Raw genomic sequence first — 17,388 nt, forward strand, 5'->3', positions numbered from 1 at the left:
AGAAAGGGAAGAGCATCTTCCGTCAGAGGTTTGCCAGGCTGGTGATGAGGGCTTTAAACTAAAGATGCCCAGGGAGGGGAACCTCAATCCATCCTATTGCTACCAGTTTGATGCCCGTCTCAGCAGTTAGATGCACCAAGCTGTGTGATGTGGTCGACATGCTGGAGGGGAGGGATGCCATCCAGAGGGACCTTGACAGGCTTGAGAGGTGGGACCATGTGAACCTCACGAAGTTCAACAAGGCCAAGTGCAAGGTCCTGCACATGGGCTGGGGCAATCCCAAGCACAAATACAGGCTGGTCAGGGAATGGACTGAGAACAACACTGTCGAGAAAGACTTCAGGGTGCTGGTTGACAAGAAGCTCGACATGACCTGGCAATGTGCGTTCACAGTCAGAAGGCCAACTGTATCCTGGGCTGCATCAAGAGAAGTGTGGCCAGCAGGGCGAGTGTGGTGATTCTGCCCCTCTGCTCTGCTGAGATCCCTGGTCCTGCATCCAGCTCTGGAGCCTTCAGCACAGGAAGGACATGGACTTGCTGGAGCGGGTTCCAGAGGAGGGCCACAGAAATGATCAGAGCCATGGAGCACCTCTCCTAGGAGGAAAGGCTGAGAGAGTTGGGGCTGCTCAGAAGATCTTCAGAGGTCACTTCCAACCTGGGCTGGATGAGGGGGAGACAGCACTCAGCTCTGTGGCAGAGCAGAGAACTTAGGGTGCAGTGCACCTCCCAGCTCAGCACCACATGGTGGTCCCAGCCGCTCTGATCCTTTGGGATCAGGGAGGGTCCCAAGTGCCCCACTGATGTGCCCTGATGTCTCACAGCCCCCCCATGGCGACCACAACCGCTCTATCGTCTCAGTGCTTCACCATATCAACGCCTCACAGACATCTCTCAATGCCTCCCCAGTCCCGGTGCTGCTCTCCAATAGTCCAGCTGCCCTCAGCTCCTGCATCACCTGAGTGTCCCACAGACAGCCCCTTCACAGCCAACGGACACTGCTCAATGTCCCCAGCCCCTCCAGCCCCTCTGTCACCTTAGAGCCAGGCAGGCACCTCCAGTGCTCCATGGACACCCTTCCTCCACCTCACAGACAGTCCCCAGTGCCCCGCGGGACATTCCCAGCCCCACTGCCTCCTGTGGCAGCCCAGCCACTCCAGCCTCTTCACCACCTCAGAGAGTGGGACCCCAGAGCCCCCCGCCACCCCAACGTCCTGCTGCCACCCCCTCAACACGTTGCGGACTCCTGCAGCGCCCGGGACGTGCCCCTAGGGACCGAGGACCCTCCCTGATGCCCCCCCGAAGCCACACAGACAGTCCCCAGTGCCCCTCAGAAAGCTCCCCCCCGACCCCCCCCCAGTGCCACACATACAGCCCCCCCCCCACTGCAATGCCGCGCGCAGACCCTCTGCTACTCCACGGACCCTCCCCAGAGGCTCACGGACAGCCCCCGATGCCCGCTGGCGGTACCCCGCAGACACCCCCCGAGCGCCCCGCAGACACGCCCCGATACCCCCCGGCCCCGCCCCGCCCCGCGCGTGGCGGTGAGTCACGGCGCGCGGAGGCTGCCGGCGCGACGCGGGGCGGCGGCGTGCGGGGCCGGGCGCGGCGGGCACCCCCGAGCCATGGCCCCGGTGCTCGTCCCACTCGGCCGAGTCCTGCTGCTGCTGCTGCCGCTGCTGCTGCTGGTCCACGGTGAGCGCGGGGCGGCCGGGCGGGAGCCCCCGGCGGGACAGGCGTGAAGGTCGGGGGGCGCGGGGCAAAAGCCCGGCTCCCCGGGGGGGGTCTTCTGCCGTAGGGCAGCGTTGGAGGTACCGGGGCGGGGGGGGAGGAGGTGCTTTTCCCCGCGGGAATTCAGGGGACGCGTGGGAAGCGGCACGGGAGGGGATGTGCGAGGCGGGAGCTGGGCGCGGAGCGGCTGTTTGGGACGGGTCACAGCTCGGCGAGGTTTTGGGTGCTTTGTCTGCAGGGCTGAGCCCTGGGCTCGCCGCGGGGCTTGCGCAGATGTCGCGGGCATCGCCCTCACCGGGGTGATCGGGCAGGTGTCACGGGCATCACCTCCCCAGGCTTACTCGAGGGCAAGGGATGGAAAAGGGGCTTTGAGGAGCAGGCTCGCTCCTTCGGCTGGCCCCATCGCAGAGGGATGCTATTGCTGACCTCTGCCCCAAGCCGTGCCCCCGCCACCACCCCGCACAGATGGGGTGCCCGCCGTTATGTAAAGGCACCTCGGCGAGGAAGCTCCTGCAAGCAAGGGGAGATCTGTCACCGTCAGCCTGCAGCGTGCTGGCAGCGGGGCCAGGTGACTCAGGCGGGCGAGGGGGTGGCGGCGAGGCTCCTGGCTTCCGCTCAGGCGCTGTGGGTGATGGCCGCCAGGCACCCACAGACGGAGCGCCCTGCTCTGCCGCTGCATCGGCCCCGTCTCACCCCGCGAGCACGGGCACAGCTGCGGCACAAGCTCACAGTTCGGGGCTCCTGGGGGAGGTGGAGGGTTAATGGCAGAAATGTCTCGCTTCTGACACCAAAAAGAGAGGACAGAAGGCAGGCTGAGCCAGCCAAGTCACGAGCCGTTCTCCAAAACACAACCCCTGGCAGATGACAGCCTCCAAGTCACAAACTGTGGTATCAAGATGGCCAGTTGAAAAACCTCTGTCTTTGTTTACACACCAGGGTCTCAGTAAGTTTTTCCAGCCTCCAAGGGACCCACTCACCCATGGGTGATGCTGAGTGCCCCGTGGGCACCAGGGCTCGGGGGCTGGAGCATCCTGTGTTCCAGGCAGGTGTTTCAGGACTTGCTATTTTGGCTCTTCCCTGCACCCTCATGTTGGCCGCTTCCATTATGCCCGGACTCAGTTGTTCCTGGGCATCCCAGCTCAAAGTGCTTTGGCTTTTCTCAGGCACCACTGCCAGCCTAGAGGAGAAGCTCGCCCATGTCGAGAAGTACGAGACGGTGACGCCACATAAGCTGCTGGCACCTCGGGGGAAGAGGGACCTCTCCGTGCCACTGGTGAGTAGCGTCGCCTCCCAAATACAGGCTCGGCACAGCTGCCTTTGCTGCCTTGCAGGAGGTCTGGAGCGGGTGTTGTAATCAGCAAAGACCCTTGGCCCACCACTGGGCTTCAAGCTTGACGCCCTTGGCCCACCACTGGGGTCAAGAGCTGGACCCTCTTAGCCTTTTGCTGGAAGAACGACCTGGTGCACATTTTCTTACATTGCTTCCATCCCAGAGGATGGAAATCTTGAAGTAGTTGTTCAGATGAGCTTTCCTGGTCTCTTTTGGGTCCAAACAGGAACTGCAGATAGCAGGATGAACTCTCGGAGAGGGTGGGCTGCTTTCTCTAATGCTTTCTTTGGAGACATTATGCAGTGGTGCCATCTCTTGCAGCGATCTTGTGACATCTTTTTTAAGGAGGGATTTGCTAAGCCTCATTGAGCTGTAAGCATTTTTCTTGCTGTCTTTGCTGAAGTTTGTTTTCTTTCATCCTTCGGGACAGCAAAATAAGTATCAGAAAGATACATGTAGAAACCCACATGAAAGAAAACCAGTGTTATTTTTCTTGGGAAACTTTGTAATTTGGGGGAAGGAACGGGATTTTACTCAGGAATTTTGAGTGCTCAGTGTTGACATGCACAGGATGATGGCCTTGACCTCAAAGATGCTTTCCTCATTGCCTTCAAGTGAAATTCAGCCAAATATGTGGATTAATTTTCTAGGACCAAAAAGCACTGATGTTAGCACCTGATGAGATGGAGGAGCTGGGGACATTTATTTCCTACTAAACTCTTCATACAGCATATTCATCTGTGATTCAAACTCTTTCTGATAAACTAGCTTTAAAAACACTCCCCAAAAGCATCTGTTTTCTCTGCTCTAGAAACCTAAACTTGTCCACAAGATAAACATTCCCCGGGCTATTTAGAGATACCATCTGTGCCAGGCGCTCCAGGTGGCTCTGCACCGATCCACCCGGAAAGGGGAGCTCACCCATTTTGGGGTCCCTCTGCTTTCCATTGTATGAGAGAAGACATCTGCCTTGAGCTGTGTAGTTTGGGACAACCATGGGTGATGTGTGCCAGGTGGCACCTGGATTCAGTCTTGGATTGGGTAGTCCTTGGACCCCCCAAACCTGCTGTGTTGAGGCTATGAGGACTCCTGCCTTTCAGACCATTTTCCTCCTCTTCCACAAAAAATGTGCTTGCTCTCCCAGTAACCTTGATGGGGAGAGGTTCTCAGCAAGGTTTGACCACCACCAAGCCCCTCTTTGAAGTGGAGACAGATCTCTGGATGGGTATTTTCTGCGCCAGCTCTTCCTATGGCTTTGTGTTTGCAAGTCTCTGGCTGGGATGGGCACGGGCCAAGAGCTGGTTCCTGGGTCAGAGCAGATGGGACACATGGGGCTGGTCCAGCACAGCACCTGCCAGGTGAGGTTTGAAGCAGACCAGCTCCCCTATGGTTTTGCTTAAATCAAAATGTTAAGCCCTGCAGACAGGGTGGAGACCTAGGTCCTGCAGCACAGGATCTCCTGGGATGCCGGCCCTCCCACAGCCCATGGTCTGCTCCTCCTACCTGCCCTTAGCAGGAGCACAACAGGGCATGCGGCAAACCTCGGTTCTTCATGGAAAGAGACCTGAAAAAAGAGCAAGAAGAGCCTTCAATATGTTTTATCTTTGCATGCTTTTGATCGCCAAAGTGCCATCTCTCTTGATCCCATGCTCCAGCATTTCAAAGAATTGTATTAAAACAGGATTTTGGTTTCCAGCCCGTGTAAGACCTGGTGTTGCAAGATGCTGACTTCTCCCCCAGCGCACATGTGCTTGCACAACCCTGCTGATCTCCCCCACCGTGTCCCAGAGCCCCTTGATGCAAAGAGGCAAGTCCTTTGCCCGCGTGGAGACAGCTCACTCCTGCTGGCCCAGCCTAGGGCTCTGCAGTAAGCAGCAGGATGCTGCTGAGTGAGCAATGGGGCCAGATGGAGCTGGAACAAGGGACGATGGTGGCCCAGCAACTCACCTTCTTTTCCTCCTCTTGTGCTGCAACTCCTCTGGTACAGGGCATGGTGCAATGAGCCTCATCCCTATTGTCCTAGCAAGACCCATCGCCTCTTCCCATCCAGAGAATGGGACCCACCTGTGCTGGGCTGGGACAGTGGCATCACATTCCGATCCTCTGCAAGCTCTCTTAGTCTCTTAATTTAAAAGACCAGCTGTAAGAAATCACTTCTCTCTGTGTGCTGTGGCCACGGCTCTGCTTTGCTTGCTCAGCGCGGTCACGGGGTTAGCAGGGCTCAGGCAGGGGCATGGCTGAGCTGCCTGTGCTTTCAGAGCCTTCCCACCTGGAGCCCTTGCAAAGCCCATGCTAATAAGGAAGCGGGTGATTCAGAGAAGCTTTATCAATCGAGACTTTTTTATTTTTTTAATTAACTTTCCCCGCGGTTGTCTCCAAGAGACAGTCCCTGACCCACCATCCCCTTACAAGTGCTTTCCTGCCATTTCTTAAGACCTCTTCTGGCTCCGGCACTGCCAACAATAACAAAGCATAGCTTTGTCAGCAGACGCAGAATGGGATGACCACATCAGGCGCGAGGCACTGTTCACAAGAGAAGAATTTGCTGGAGACTCATGAGCGTGCCCACACAGCAGCAGTATGTCTGCCTGCAGCCGGGGCTGCCTGGCTGCCCAGCAGGCTTGTTGCAACCTGCTCAGCATGCAGAGAGGATGTTTTTTGGCCTGCAGCCCGCCGCTTCAGATTGGAAATGCAAACTGGGTAAAATTGAGGGCAACTGAGTGACAGGCAAACACTCTCACCTGGCCCTGCTGGCACTGAGTCAGCAGGACTTTCTGCTCAGCCCCAGTTCCCATCAGGTTACAGATCATGCATCCCCCTGGGAGTGTTGTATGACAGAAGGTGCTGTCATCCTCCCTGGGGAGAAGTCGCACGCCTCATTCGGAAGGAATCTGGCCCTGCAGGAGAAGCTTGCTTTGCCTTTTGCTCAGCTCTCCACCCCAGGATCCCGTAAGAGCTGAGGATGTGCCCTCAGGAGAGGTCTCTGTGCTGCAGTGGTGGCTGAGGATGTCCCTGGTGCCAAGGGTGCAGCCTGATACAGGGCACCACACAAGGGATCATTGTGTCTCTCAGTGGCCCCGGTAGGACGGGACCTCTGGAGGTCTGTGGCCCAACCTCTGCATATGGCAATCACAAGACATCCCAGAGGGAAACACTTCTTCTGGAGGGATATCTCCATCCTGGGGATTAAGGACATGGCTGGGCTGAGCCATGGCCACCCTGACCCAGCCATTGTGACTGGAGGTTAGACTTGAGATGCCTTGAGGTTCCTTGCACCAGCACTATGGTGATGCTCAGGGGATCTGGCACACAGTGATACTAACATCTGCTCTCAGTAGCAGACAAGAACCAAGAGGAAGGTTATTCTCTAACCGTGATGTTGCCTGTTAGATCAGTCAGAGATAAGAAAGTCTCTGCTGATGAAAGCCATTGGGCACTGGTTTTTTTGTGGTTCATCCTGTGAGTAAGCGCTGAACTCTGTCCCCAAAAAAGGAAGTCTGTGACTGATGAGTAGGAAACCACAATTTCTGGCATGGCCATCTGCATCATGTGTCAGACACGGGAAACCAGACTTTGCTGACTCTGTTTCATTGCTGGTGACCTGTTCTCTATCTCAGGATGTGCTGAGGATTTGTGTTATTGCTCATATGCTTGCTTTCTTCTCTTCTGATTTCCAATGTCTTAGCTGCATAACTCCAGGTTGAGCAGCCGGGCTCCCCATCATGCAGCTGCCTTCCAGTGGGGCACATGAAGACTCCATCCCCTTTCTGGGCAGGACAGTGTCCAGGAGGTCCTCTCTTCTATAGCTCTTGCTCCTGGTGATGGTGGGTCTGTGCTGTTGTCTATCTTTCCAGCAGAGCATCTACCCAGAGCACGTCCTCTACAGCATTCGTGCCGAGGGCAGGGACTACCTCCTGCAGCTGGAGAAGAACAAGTGAGTGTGGGTGGGCACAGTGACATGCCCAGGGGGAGGCTCAGTTCCCACCCTTGCCATGTATACCACTTCTATAAAGTCCAGCATCGCCACACTGGCGTTATAAGCCCTCAGCCCAGACCCTGGCTAGCAAAATACTGTATTTTTTTCCCTCCTTGCCAAACCCCCCCAGGAAGGTCATGGGCCCACCATACCCAACCTGACCAACCTCATCCCCAAAGCTTTCCATTCGATCTCCAAAACCGGAATCACTGCTCATACCCTTTCTCCATCCTGCAGGGAGCTGCTGGGGCAGCACTACACCCAGACGCACTACTCGGCCAACGGCACGGAGATCACAGAGAAGCCGGATGTTCAGGTACAGGGCTGGCTCTGAGGAGAGCAGTTTTGCTGCTCCTGTGGGGTCCCGCCACGCTGACAGCTGGTGCAGACCCCCTTTACACCTCCCCTCTCTCTTGGCAACAGGATCACTGCTTTTATCAGGGCAGCGTGCAAGGATACGCCGACTCAGCAGTGAGCATCAGTACCTGCAGCGGGCTGAGGTAGGACCTCTGACTGCTCCGGGGCTGGTCGGAAGGCAGCATCAAGCCTGGCCTCAGTGCACACCTCAGCACTACTCCTAGCGGACTTGGTGCCATGTAACAGTGAGCCGGTGTGACCAAGCCCCAGCCAGCCAGAGCTGCGCCGATGGAGGGAGAGATCAGCTTTCTCCCAAAGAAAAGAAGACAACGTCCCTTTTCCTGCTGGTGGTGGGAGTGCTGACCTCCCTGGCTTGGCACCCAGCAGGAAAGGTGCATGGTGTTTTGCAGCTAAGCCTGCCATTTTTTGGGGTTGACTCATGGCACAGGATGAGACTGGAAACCTGAGCATGACAGGAGGTCTGGGGAGGAGTGCCCTTCCTGGGCAGCAAGGCACAGTTTGTCCTGGATCCATCCTCTCTTCCCAGGGCAGACTGGGCGAAACTCGCCCTGAGTGCTGTAGCCAGTGGCACAACAGTGTGCTAATGGCGATGCACCAGCTTGCAGGCAGCCAGCATCTCCTCCGGGCCACACCAAGCTCCTAGAGCTGAAGGCCAAGTGCCTTTCCAAAAGAAAAGGAAAGTGTATGGTGCGTCAGACCAACTGTGCCTCCCTCTGCCCACTGGCTGCTGGCCATGCTGGTGCTCATTTCTCAAAAGCTGCCTTGGGTCTACCTTCATTTAACGGCAGAAAGCATCATTGCAGAGTAACCCAAGCCACCAGGTCCTTTCAAGGTTGCTCAGTTTGCTATGGAAGATTCGTACTCTGCTCTTCTTCTTCTTTTAAGATCAGCTGGCAGCCAGATGTTGCAAGAGAGTAAGCCAGAGAGGAAGGGGGTCCCTTGCAGAGGAGTGTGGGAGGAGGACGGGTGGTCCCTGGAGCACCCAGGGACCTGCAAACACCCACTTGCAGGAGAAACACCACTGGAGCTGCATGGCAGGCAGCTCCTCACTTTGAGAGCAGGGCTTGTGTCTGTGGAGACCTTGGCCCACATAGCTTGTGCATACATGGGAGACCTGATGTCCTTGTATAGTAGGAGGACAAGATGTGCAATGGCAGGACAGTAGACAAGGACAATACAGACAGGGTGCATGGGACATGTTACAAAAAGCATCCTGAAGGCCAGAGGTGCTCAGCAGAAATAATATGTCAAACCTGGCCTAGCAGCACTGGGCAGTTCTGCTTGCTGAACCCTGGGACATTTCTTCTGCCCAAAGTACTCTCCTTGCTACCAGCCACAGATATCATGCCAGTTTGCTCCTTCCCAGCCCAGCAGCCAGTTCCCAACCTCCCTAACAGTCCTTTTGTCCAACCGATTCTTCTGCAGCCTCCAAAGACAAATGCTGTGGACATGTTTCCTTTTGCTCTCCATCTCCTAGCCTGCCCCAGGTCAGCTGGGTCCTGCAGCATCTCCTTGATGTGCCCTTGGGCCAGGTGAGGTTGCAGGGAAGAGGCATCCAGTCCCTCGCATTGCTGTGAGCTCCTGCACGGTGGTGTGTGGCTTCATGCACCACCCAAGGGCTGCCTGGGGCTTTGTGTTGAGTGTGGTTTCATCCACATGGCCAGAAGGACCTGATCATCATGTCCTGCTGGTGACCTGTGGCTCATCCAACCTGCCTATGGGAGCCATGAAGGGGTAGGTTGGTTTCCTAGCTGGGATTTGGCAGCTATGTTTTGTATCATCACAGGCACTTGGGGGGGGTGCATATAGGGTCTGTCTGTGTTCTGCTGGATGTCTCCCCAGCCTGATGTCCACTCTCTCTTTTGGCAGTGGGTTTTTCCGAGTGAATGAGACCACCTTCGTGCTGGAGCCCCTGGAGAGGGATGTGGCTGGCCAGCACGCAGTGTACCGAGCAGCTCACCTGCGGGGGAAGCGTGGCACATGTCGAGAGTTTGGTGCCGCCCTGGAGTATGACCACGAACCGAAAACTCCTGCAGCCATAAAGCTCTACCGCTGGGTTAAGGATTGCATTGCTTCTACTTTCTGTAGCTGAGTTTGCAAAAGGTCCTGTGAAGTCCAAGAGAGGAGTGGGGTCATACCACATCTCTTGGAGATGCTCCTCTCCTACGCGTTTTTGTTGGAGTAGTCAAACACAGGTTGCTCCCAGTGGCCTAGCTCCTGGTGAGAACAAGTCCTCAGACCCTGTACCATTAGCAGGAGCGTCCTACCCCATGAGCTCTGTGGTGCCCACAGAGCCTCGCTTGTGCCTTGTCCCAGTAGCAGGCTTGGGTTTTTTCCGTGTGTGTAGGAAGATGTCTGAAACACCCACCAAAGTAACGTCAGAAAGCAGAGCTAGAAGACCTACTTGAATAACATTGGAAGATGCCCCAGGATCCAACACATCCCACAGGAGGGTTAGCCGCAGAGCCTGGCAAACTGCAGAGCTGAGCCCCTCCTTGTGCTCACTTTCTTCTTCCCTTCCAGAAATCAGCTCCATTACACAAAGGTCCTCGATACGTGGAGCTGGTCCTGGTCGTGGACAATGAGGAGGTAAGCATGGGATGGGGCAAGCCAGTGCCTGTGTTTTTGCTGTCATCCACTGCAGCGAGGAGGTCAAAGCCAGCCTGGAAATGTCTCTATGTCCTTCCCATAGTTCAGGAAGCACAAGGACTTGCGCACAGTGCAGAACCGCATGAAGGAAATCGTGAACCATGTGGACAAGGTGAGCCTGGGGGTCTGGATCTGCCCTCCCCGCTCCCACATGTGCGCCACAGTGCCAGTGTGGGCATGAACGTGGCGGAGGAGAGATTTTTGTGGGTATGGTGATCGAGCTGGAGGTAATTCTCAAGCCTGTAGGTGGGCTGCCACAGGGTGACCAACTCCCTTGGCTAACGGGGTGTGCAAAGTGGACAGGACAAGCAGCTAAACCCTGGGTCCTCAGAAGCACGAGCTGGCTGCTTCTTAGCTCTCTCATAAGGAAGAAGGCAAGAAATTTCTTTCTGTAAGACCTGGGAACATGTCCCATGGCCACTCTCAAGCTGGAACGGGTTCTAATGAGGGAATGGTGATGGATGGAGTGCACGAAGGCGGGTTTTCTACTTGCCTCACTCTTTGGTCAGCAGTGTGGGAGCAGCATCCCAGCCTTCACTGGCCAAGAGGGAGCCCAGAGGTCCTGGGGTAAACCCTATCTACATGGTCACCCCAACTTGTGTCATTTATTGAAGGGGTGACAGAGCTGATATTGCACAGTGAGGTGGGGTCCTGGGCTTGGTTGTGGTTCCCCAGGGGAGGTGGGACCTTCCCTCTGCTTGTGCAGCTCAAATCCAAGTGCTCCCTCCGGGCTGTCTCCCACCCCAGCTTTATCAGCCTCTTCGCCTGCGGGTGGCCTTGATCGGCTTGGAGGTGTGGAGCCACAAGGACAAAATTGTGGTCAGTCCCAACCCGGAGGTGACGCTGGACAACTTCCTCCACTGGCGGGAGGCAGAGCTGCTGCAAAGGAAGCCGAACGACAATGCCCAGCTGATCACGTAAGGGCGGGGGGGGGGGGGGAGGGGAGCAAAATCTCACCATCCTTGTAGCCCTGCTGCTGGCCAGGCCACATGGCCATGGTGGCATCTCAATCCCACAGGGGCATAGACTTCCACGGCACGACTGTAGGGCTTGCCAAGAAGCTTGTGATGTGCACCAGGGATTCAGGTGGTGTCAACCAGGTGGGTCCTGCTGCCTGGGCATGCATGGGGAGGGCAGCAGTAGTCCCACAGTCTGCACTCCCTGCATTGTATTTTCCAGAGCGGGTCTCTCCTCCACTGGTCTCCTGCTTTCCCCCTCCACAGCCTTAGGGCTGGATCTGGTCCTTGGCATCTCTGAACCATGAGTGACTGACCCCCAGAGAAGTGTCGAGGCCACAGGGGAAGGGTAGCTGTGGAAACCCAGCTGGGTGCCTGTGGAGGGCTCTGATATACCTGAGCCCTGAAGAGCCTCCCAGAGTAGCTCCATGGAAACAGGGCTTCTCCCACCACCTGTCGGGAGTTTAGGACTTAGTTTGCAATTGCTCCTTGGCCATCCTGGCTGTACTCCTCATCCCTCCCTGGGGAGGGCATCCTTTGCTGGAGCAGGAGTGGTCAGCCATTGGGCCTGTGGCTGTCCAGAACCACCACAAAGCATCACTTCAGGGTAGCCTCTATATCTAAGCTCACTTACACCCCTGAGAGCCCAGTCTGGCAGTCTTCAGGGGCTATGGGACCAAGTCCAGCTTTTGCTTTCCTTTTTTGCTTTTTACCTCAGCACAGCAGCACTAGGGAATGAATTGCAGGCAGCAGCAAGACCTGGCACTGAGTGGTTGAAGAACCGCAGTGGGCCCTGTGGAGATACTATGGAGAGCATTTCAATGACGCTACACTTCTTGTCCCACAGGACCACAGCATGACTCCTATTGGCGCTGCGTCCACCATGGCTCATGAGATGGGGCACAACCTGGGGATGTCTCATGATGAAGACATTGCTGGCTGCCACTGTCCTGTCCCCAAAACTGATGGAGGATGTGTGATGGCAGCAAGTGTTGGGTGAGTGAAGGAGAAAAGGGAATATTCCTGGGCAGCAAATATTTCAAGGTGTCCTCTGACATTGTCCTGATGGGGTGAAGCTTGTGAGATGGTCAGGTCTGGGTGGACACCACTTGAAGCTGCACTTCAAACATCGGTTGGTGACCCTCCAGCTTCTCCCTGGGCTGGTGGGTGCAAGGGCCTTTGGCCTCTCATTTCTGCTCATGACTGCCTGTTTTTGTGCCCCTTCAGCTTGGTTTACCCTAAGCTCTTCAGCCACTGCAGTGAGCAGGACATGTGGCAGTTCCTTGGAGACCCCAGGACCAGCTGCCTGCTGAACACCCCCAGGGCAGATGAGCTGTACGGGGGACCAGTGTGTGGGAACCAGTTTGTGGAGCGGGGAGAGCAATGCGACTGTGGCACGCTAGAGGTAGGGACGCTATCTGAGAGCCCAGGAGTGACGGTGGGCAGCAGGGACATGAGACCTGTCATTCAGATTTGGAAAATTTTGTGCAAGCCGCTTCTCTGGACATTGTGCTTTGCAAGACTCCTCTTCCTTATGTTCCTGATGCTTCTGCTGAAAAATCATTTGCAAAGGAGATTTGTTAACTTGGACGTGTCCTCCTCCCTTCACATAGCTGGCTGCGATTTTAGCAGGACTGTGCCTAGGGAAGATGGACATCGCCCTCCCGCATATCCTCCAAAAAGGTGGTCGAAGGAGGGGGACATCATGGCAGTTGTCCCTTCAAGAGCCATGCTCAGCTTTTCCTCATCCCTAGCAGCACATCACTGCATCAGCACAGGGAGATTTGAGACAAAAAGCCAGGCCCTGTCTCTGGGATAAATCCCTGGGTCACAGCCCTGCGCTGGGATCTGAAGGGATGCTCCCCCAGTGCAGAGAGCACAGAGATCCTCTTGTTTTCTCCTTGGAGATGTGCAAATGGTGCTACCAGGGAGCAGGGGCCCAGGTCAGGTCCCATCTTCTGAAAACCCTCTTCTGGTCCTTTGGTTTGGTGTTGCTAGTGGGGGTAAAGAGGCGGCAGGAATGGTTCACACCTGGAATGATGCTGTGCTTTTGCCCCATGGTTCAGCCTGTGGCGGCTACACTGCCATTGGCACCTGGTGACGTGGCAATTGGGTCCCCCCAGAAAGGAAGAAAAAGGTCTTTCAGGGGGCTCTCTGGAGGGTTTTGGTGTATCCCTGTCTTGCAGGAGTGCTCTGACCGCTGTTGCAATGCCACAACTTGCCAGCTGAGAGAGGGAGCTGAGTGTGCCCGGGGGGATTGCTGCCAGGACTGCAAGGTACTGCCACTTCCCTGGGGGACCAAGCTTGTCAGAGAAGCCAGCTGCTGGGTGCACAGTCCTGCCCCAGGCTCTCTGGAGCTTCCTGGGAGAGGCAGGATGTGTCCATAGCCTGCCGGAGAGCCTGAAGGACCTCTGGAGCAGCCTGTCCAGAGCCAAACACACCCAATGGTTTGGGGCAGTGGGGTGGTGGAAATCACGCTTTCCATTTAATGCTCTTGCTACATGAACAGTCAGCATCTTGGGTGGGAAGCGGTTGGGAAGGTGAAGCAGCCTCTGTTTCTGGCATACTGGAGCCCAGGTCCCCTGGCTCTGTTAGGTTAGGTACAGGATGAAAGGTGCTGAACTGGGCAATGTTCAGAAGAGATCAGTGTGGCCCATTCCTGGTCCAGGAAACCAACCTGCCTCTTCTACTCCGTTCATCCAAGAGAAACTTAGGAGTTACATGCATTGGTTCCTGCACACAGGCATAAGAAATGCCTTGATGTGAAGAGACAGGGCTTGAAGAGGACCCCGGGACAAGTCCAGACTGAAAGAAAAGCACAAGGTGTTGCCTGCAGGGAGAGACTTAACTATGGGAAGACCCAGTCCGAGGCCTGACAGTGTCTCCGTCCTGTGCAGTAGCTCAGTCAATAGCAAATGTCTTTGTGCCAGAGCAGCACAAGCTGCTGTGTCCGGATCTGTAGGGTGCCAGGACCTGTTTTGAAGACCAGGTGTTGCCAGGCTGTGGTGCCTGCGTGGATCTGAGGTTGCAAGAGCATCAAGGCAAAACTGACATCCCTCTTTGTGTGCAGGTGAAGGCTGCTGGTGCACTCTGCCGGGCCAGCAAGAATGACTGCGACCTGCCTGAACACTGCACTGGCCTCAGCGCTGAGTGCCCAGAGGATGTCTTCCAGGAGAATGGCATCCCCTGCCAGAATGGCAACGGCTACTGCTACAACGGGGCCTGCCCCTCACATGGCGAGCAGTGCCGCGCTCTGTGGGGCGCAGGTAGCATCTTCCCCGCCCTGCCCACCCTCCTCGCCCCACGTGCTGGGTAATGTGCCTGGCACCCCAGCTCCTCAGGCCAGGGCATTGCGCGGTTGTGGTCCCCTCCTGCTTCCCTAAATGGGGTGCTGTGGCTGCTGACCCCGAAGTGCAGCCACTGGTGACAGCCCCGCTGGCTTGCTGCAGGCTTTGGCTCCGCATGACCCTTTTCCTGTGTCCTGCAGAGGCCCAGGTGGCTCCTGATGTCTGCTTTAAGCACAACAGCGAACACCACCTTCACCTCCACTGCCTCACTGAGTATGGGAAGCGGCCCTGCAGCCCCAAGTAAGGAGATGGGGAGGGGGGGTTGGTGGGCTGATGTCCATGTCTAGTGACAGCACCACTGGGCCAAGCGAAGCTCCCCAGGCCCATGCCACCCCCGCCACTGGTGCTCATGGCTGCGTCTCCCACAGGGATGTGAAGTGTGGCACGCTGTTGTGCCTGAGTGACAATGCCAGCCCTGTCCTCGGCAGTGGCTCCTACTCCCTCTTCTTTGGCCGCTTCAAGTGCAAGGCAGTCATTGCCAGCAACGACGCCAATGAGGTGGTGGCCAAGCTCAGGCTGGTGCCCACTGGTGCCAAGTGTGGAGAGGAAATGGTGAGCGTGCTGGCTGCCGTGCTGGGGCGGGCAGTGTAGGGGGGGGAAGGACTGCCAGCTGTGGGTACCCAGGGCAGCCTCAGAGCCCCCTGCCTGCCCTCAGGTCTGCTATGCTGGGCGCTGCCAAAACCTCCTGGTCTATGGCAACAAGAACTGCTCGGCCAAGTGCAACAACCATGGGGTATGTTGTGGGATCCTCTCCCTGAGCAGCCGCAGGGCCTGGGCAGCGGTCCCAGCCCTGACGGCATGTCCGCCACCCTGACGCTTCCCTCCCTCATCTCAGGTGTGCAACCACAAGCGGGAGTGTCACTGCGAACCAGGCTGGGCAGCGCCCTACTGTGAGCAGAAGATTTCAGGGATGGTGGCAGGTACGGCACCCGCTGTGTGTGGCTGGCACCGGCTCCCTCGGCCCGAGGCATGTGCCGGGAAGGGAGGCTGGAGAGGGGTTCAGTGCCCTGCTGGGGTGCCTATAGGCGCTGCTCCATCCCCAGTGGGGTGGCCCTGACTCGGGGGGCCCGTCCCGACGCTGACTGGGTCTCCGCAGGGGGCAGCAGCGTGGCCTTAGTGGCTGTGCTGGCCGTGCTGGCGCTCCTCAGCATCCTGCTCGGCGGTGGCATGGTGCTCCTCAGAGGCAGGGGGACGAGACGCTTCCAGAAACGGTAATGCCCCCTCTCCTCTGCCCCACAGTGGAGCTGAGCAACGGCCACACAGGCTGAGCTTGGGGGGGGGGGGTGTGAGGGGTGGGGGGGTGGGGGTGTGAAGTGTGCCTGGAGCAGCCCCACATCATTCCTGTGCCCCACAGAAGGACCTCCAGCAGGCCCGCTGCTGGCCTTGCCAACCTGCTCTTCCAGGAGGGCAGCCGAACACGACCTCCCCGCCACCAGCTGTCCTGCCACGATATCGGCCACCCCAGCCTGCTCAGCAGCACGATGACCCCACGGGATGGCCGGCCCCTTGGGCCCTGCCACCCGGCCCCACAGGTAAGGGAGCTGAAGAGAGCCCTGGCGCGGGGCAGCCTTTGCGATGTGGGTCGGTGGGAGGGCAGCTTCTCTCCCTGGTTTGTGCTGACCCTGCAGCTGCCAGCACCAGTCCACCAGGTGACATCCCCTACCACTCCAGGACAGGCCCTGCAGGTAACCACCCGTCCAAAAGCCACCACTGCCTCCTGCCTTGTACCAGGGTAGCCTGTCCTTCCTGTGCCTAGGGCCTGCTTGCAGACATCCCTTCTCCCCCACCTCCCTTGGCCTGAGCAGCCCCAGACATGTGGCGGCACATCCATGGGATGACTGGGGGTGTGGGGGTGTATGTGGAAGGGGGTGTGTGGGGGGCACGGGCGCAGGGGGTGGCCCCTTCCTCTGTCCCACTGTCCACCACCAGGTCCCTCCTTGGTGCCCAGGTGAGGGACTCGTGTTTCTCCTCTCCTCCCACCAGGTGAAGCCAAAGCCTCCCAGCAAGCCTCTCCCAGCTCTGAAGAGCAAGGTGCCGTGCCGTGGCAAGGGTCTGCCAGCACCAGCCCTCCCTTGCCCCCTGCCAACACCCCCCTTGGTCTTTCAGCAGGGCATCCCCCAAAAGGTGGCCCTGAAGCCACCCCCAGCCAGGAGGTGACCAAGGATTCTACATCCGCCACCATGGCTCTGGCACTTTGGTGGCACAGCTGGGGAGCTGCCGTCTCGCTTCCACCCTTACTTGAATTGCTTGCTGGACCCTCCTCAGGAGGGCACCAGTGTTTACAGATATTTGAGTTGTGCCTTAACAGACTTCGTAGCCTCATGGCTGGCCCAGGGAGAGCTCTCAGCTGGGGCTTCATGAGGAGACCACGAAGGAGGACAAGCCACTGCTGGTTTTGAGGCCAGCCCTGAGTTGGTCCAGGCTCTCCTATGCCCTGCGAGCTGCTGCCTTCTCTCCTGCCATGCTGAATGTGTCCTGCTCCTCCTGCCCCTTCTCTGCTGGGGCCGCAGCAAGTAGCTCCTGGCATAACTCGCTGGGCCTGCCAGGGCAAGAAGAGTGCTGCACTGTGGGGACAGTGCCCCGGGGCCACCGACCTGGCTGAGGACAGTCATACAAGGGGGTCTTGCCAGGGAGGTCCAAGCTGGGCTTGGCTTCCCCAGTCGGCTTATCTCTGAAATTGTCACTTGAGTTACTGGTCTTCTGACATGGAATTTCCTGGGACCCTTTTTATTGCAGCCACTAATTTATGACCCTTATGTGACCATTTTGAGCTGTCTGTTGTGAAACCATACCTCCCCATTTTGGATATAATTTAGGTTGAAGGCTTTTATACCAATAAAGACTAAAGGTAGTGGTGTTGCAGGGTGTCTCTTGGCAGAACAGGAGAGCACAGGCAGCGGGGCAGGAGGGTGGCAGTGGGCAGGGAGCTGCCGGAGGCTCAGGGTGGATCTGGCATGGGTGGAGCCAGGGCACAGAAGGGCTTGAGCTGAACTCCTACATCCTGTGCCAGAGCCACAGGAGCCA

At 57.3% G+C, this 17,388-nt stretch overlaps 1 protein-coding gene across 7 annotated transcripts; it reads left to right on the forward strand.

Annotated features, from left to right (window-relative positions):
* Window positions 1-1,578: 1,578 nt before the first annotated feature.
* ADAM8 (ADAM metallopeptidase domain 8) lies at window positions 1,579-17,181 on the forward strand. 7 transcript variants are annotated; one of them, XM_075423282.1, is made up of 22 exons: window positions 1,579-1,692; window positions 2,892-3,001; window positions 6,913-6,992; window positions 7,272-7,350; window positions 7,458-7,534; window positions 9,282-9,468; window positions 9,936-10,001; window positions 10,105-10,173; window positions 10,809-10,978; window positions 11,080-11,161; window positions 11,865-12,013; window positions 12,245-12,422; window positions 13,204-13,293; window positions 14,088-14,283; window positions 14,505-14,604; window positions 14,733-14,916; window positions 15,020-15,097; window positions 15,200-15,284; window positions 15,461-15,575; window positions 15,719-15,896; window positions 15,993-16,049; window positions 16,348-17,181. In XM_075423282.1, exons 1-22 carry the CDS (start codon window positions 1,623-1,625, stop codon window positions 16,519-16,521), a joined length of 2,574 nt encoding a protein of 857 aa, XP_075279397.1. In that variant the 5' UTR covers window positions 1,579-1,622; the 3' UTR covers window positions 16,522-17,181. The 7 variants fall into 7 exon arrangements, with proteins under 7 accessions (XP_075279397.1, XP_075279400.1, XP_075279398.1 ...); XM_075423285.1 differs by having other exon boundaries at window positions 7,476-7,534; XM_075423283.1 differs by having other exon boundaries at window positions 6,916-6,992.
* The last annotated feature ends 207 nt before the right edge of the window (window positions 17,182-17,388 follow it).

Source organism: Opisthocomus hoazin, chromosome 6 (genome assembly GCF_030867145.1).
Source record: "Opisthocomus hoazin isolate bOpiHoa1 chromosome 6, bOpiHoa1.hap1, whole genome shotgun sequence".
NCBI lineage: Eukaryota > Metazoa > Chordata > Aves > Opisthocomiformes > Opisthocomidae > Opisthocomus > Opisthocomus hoazin.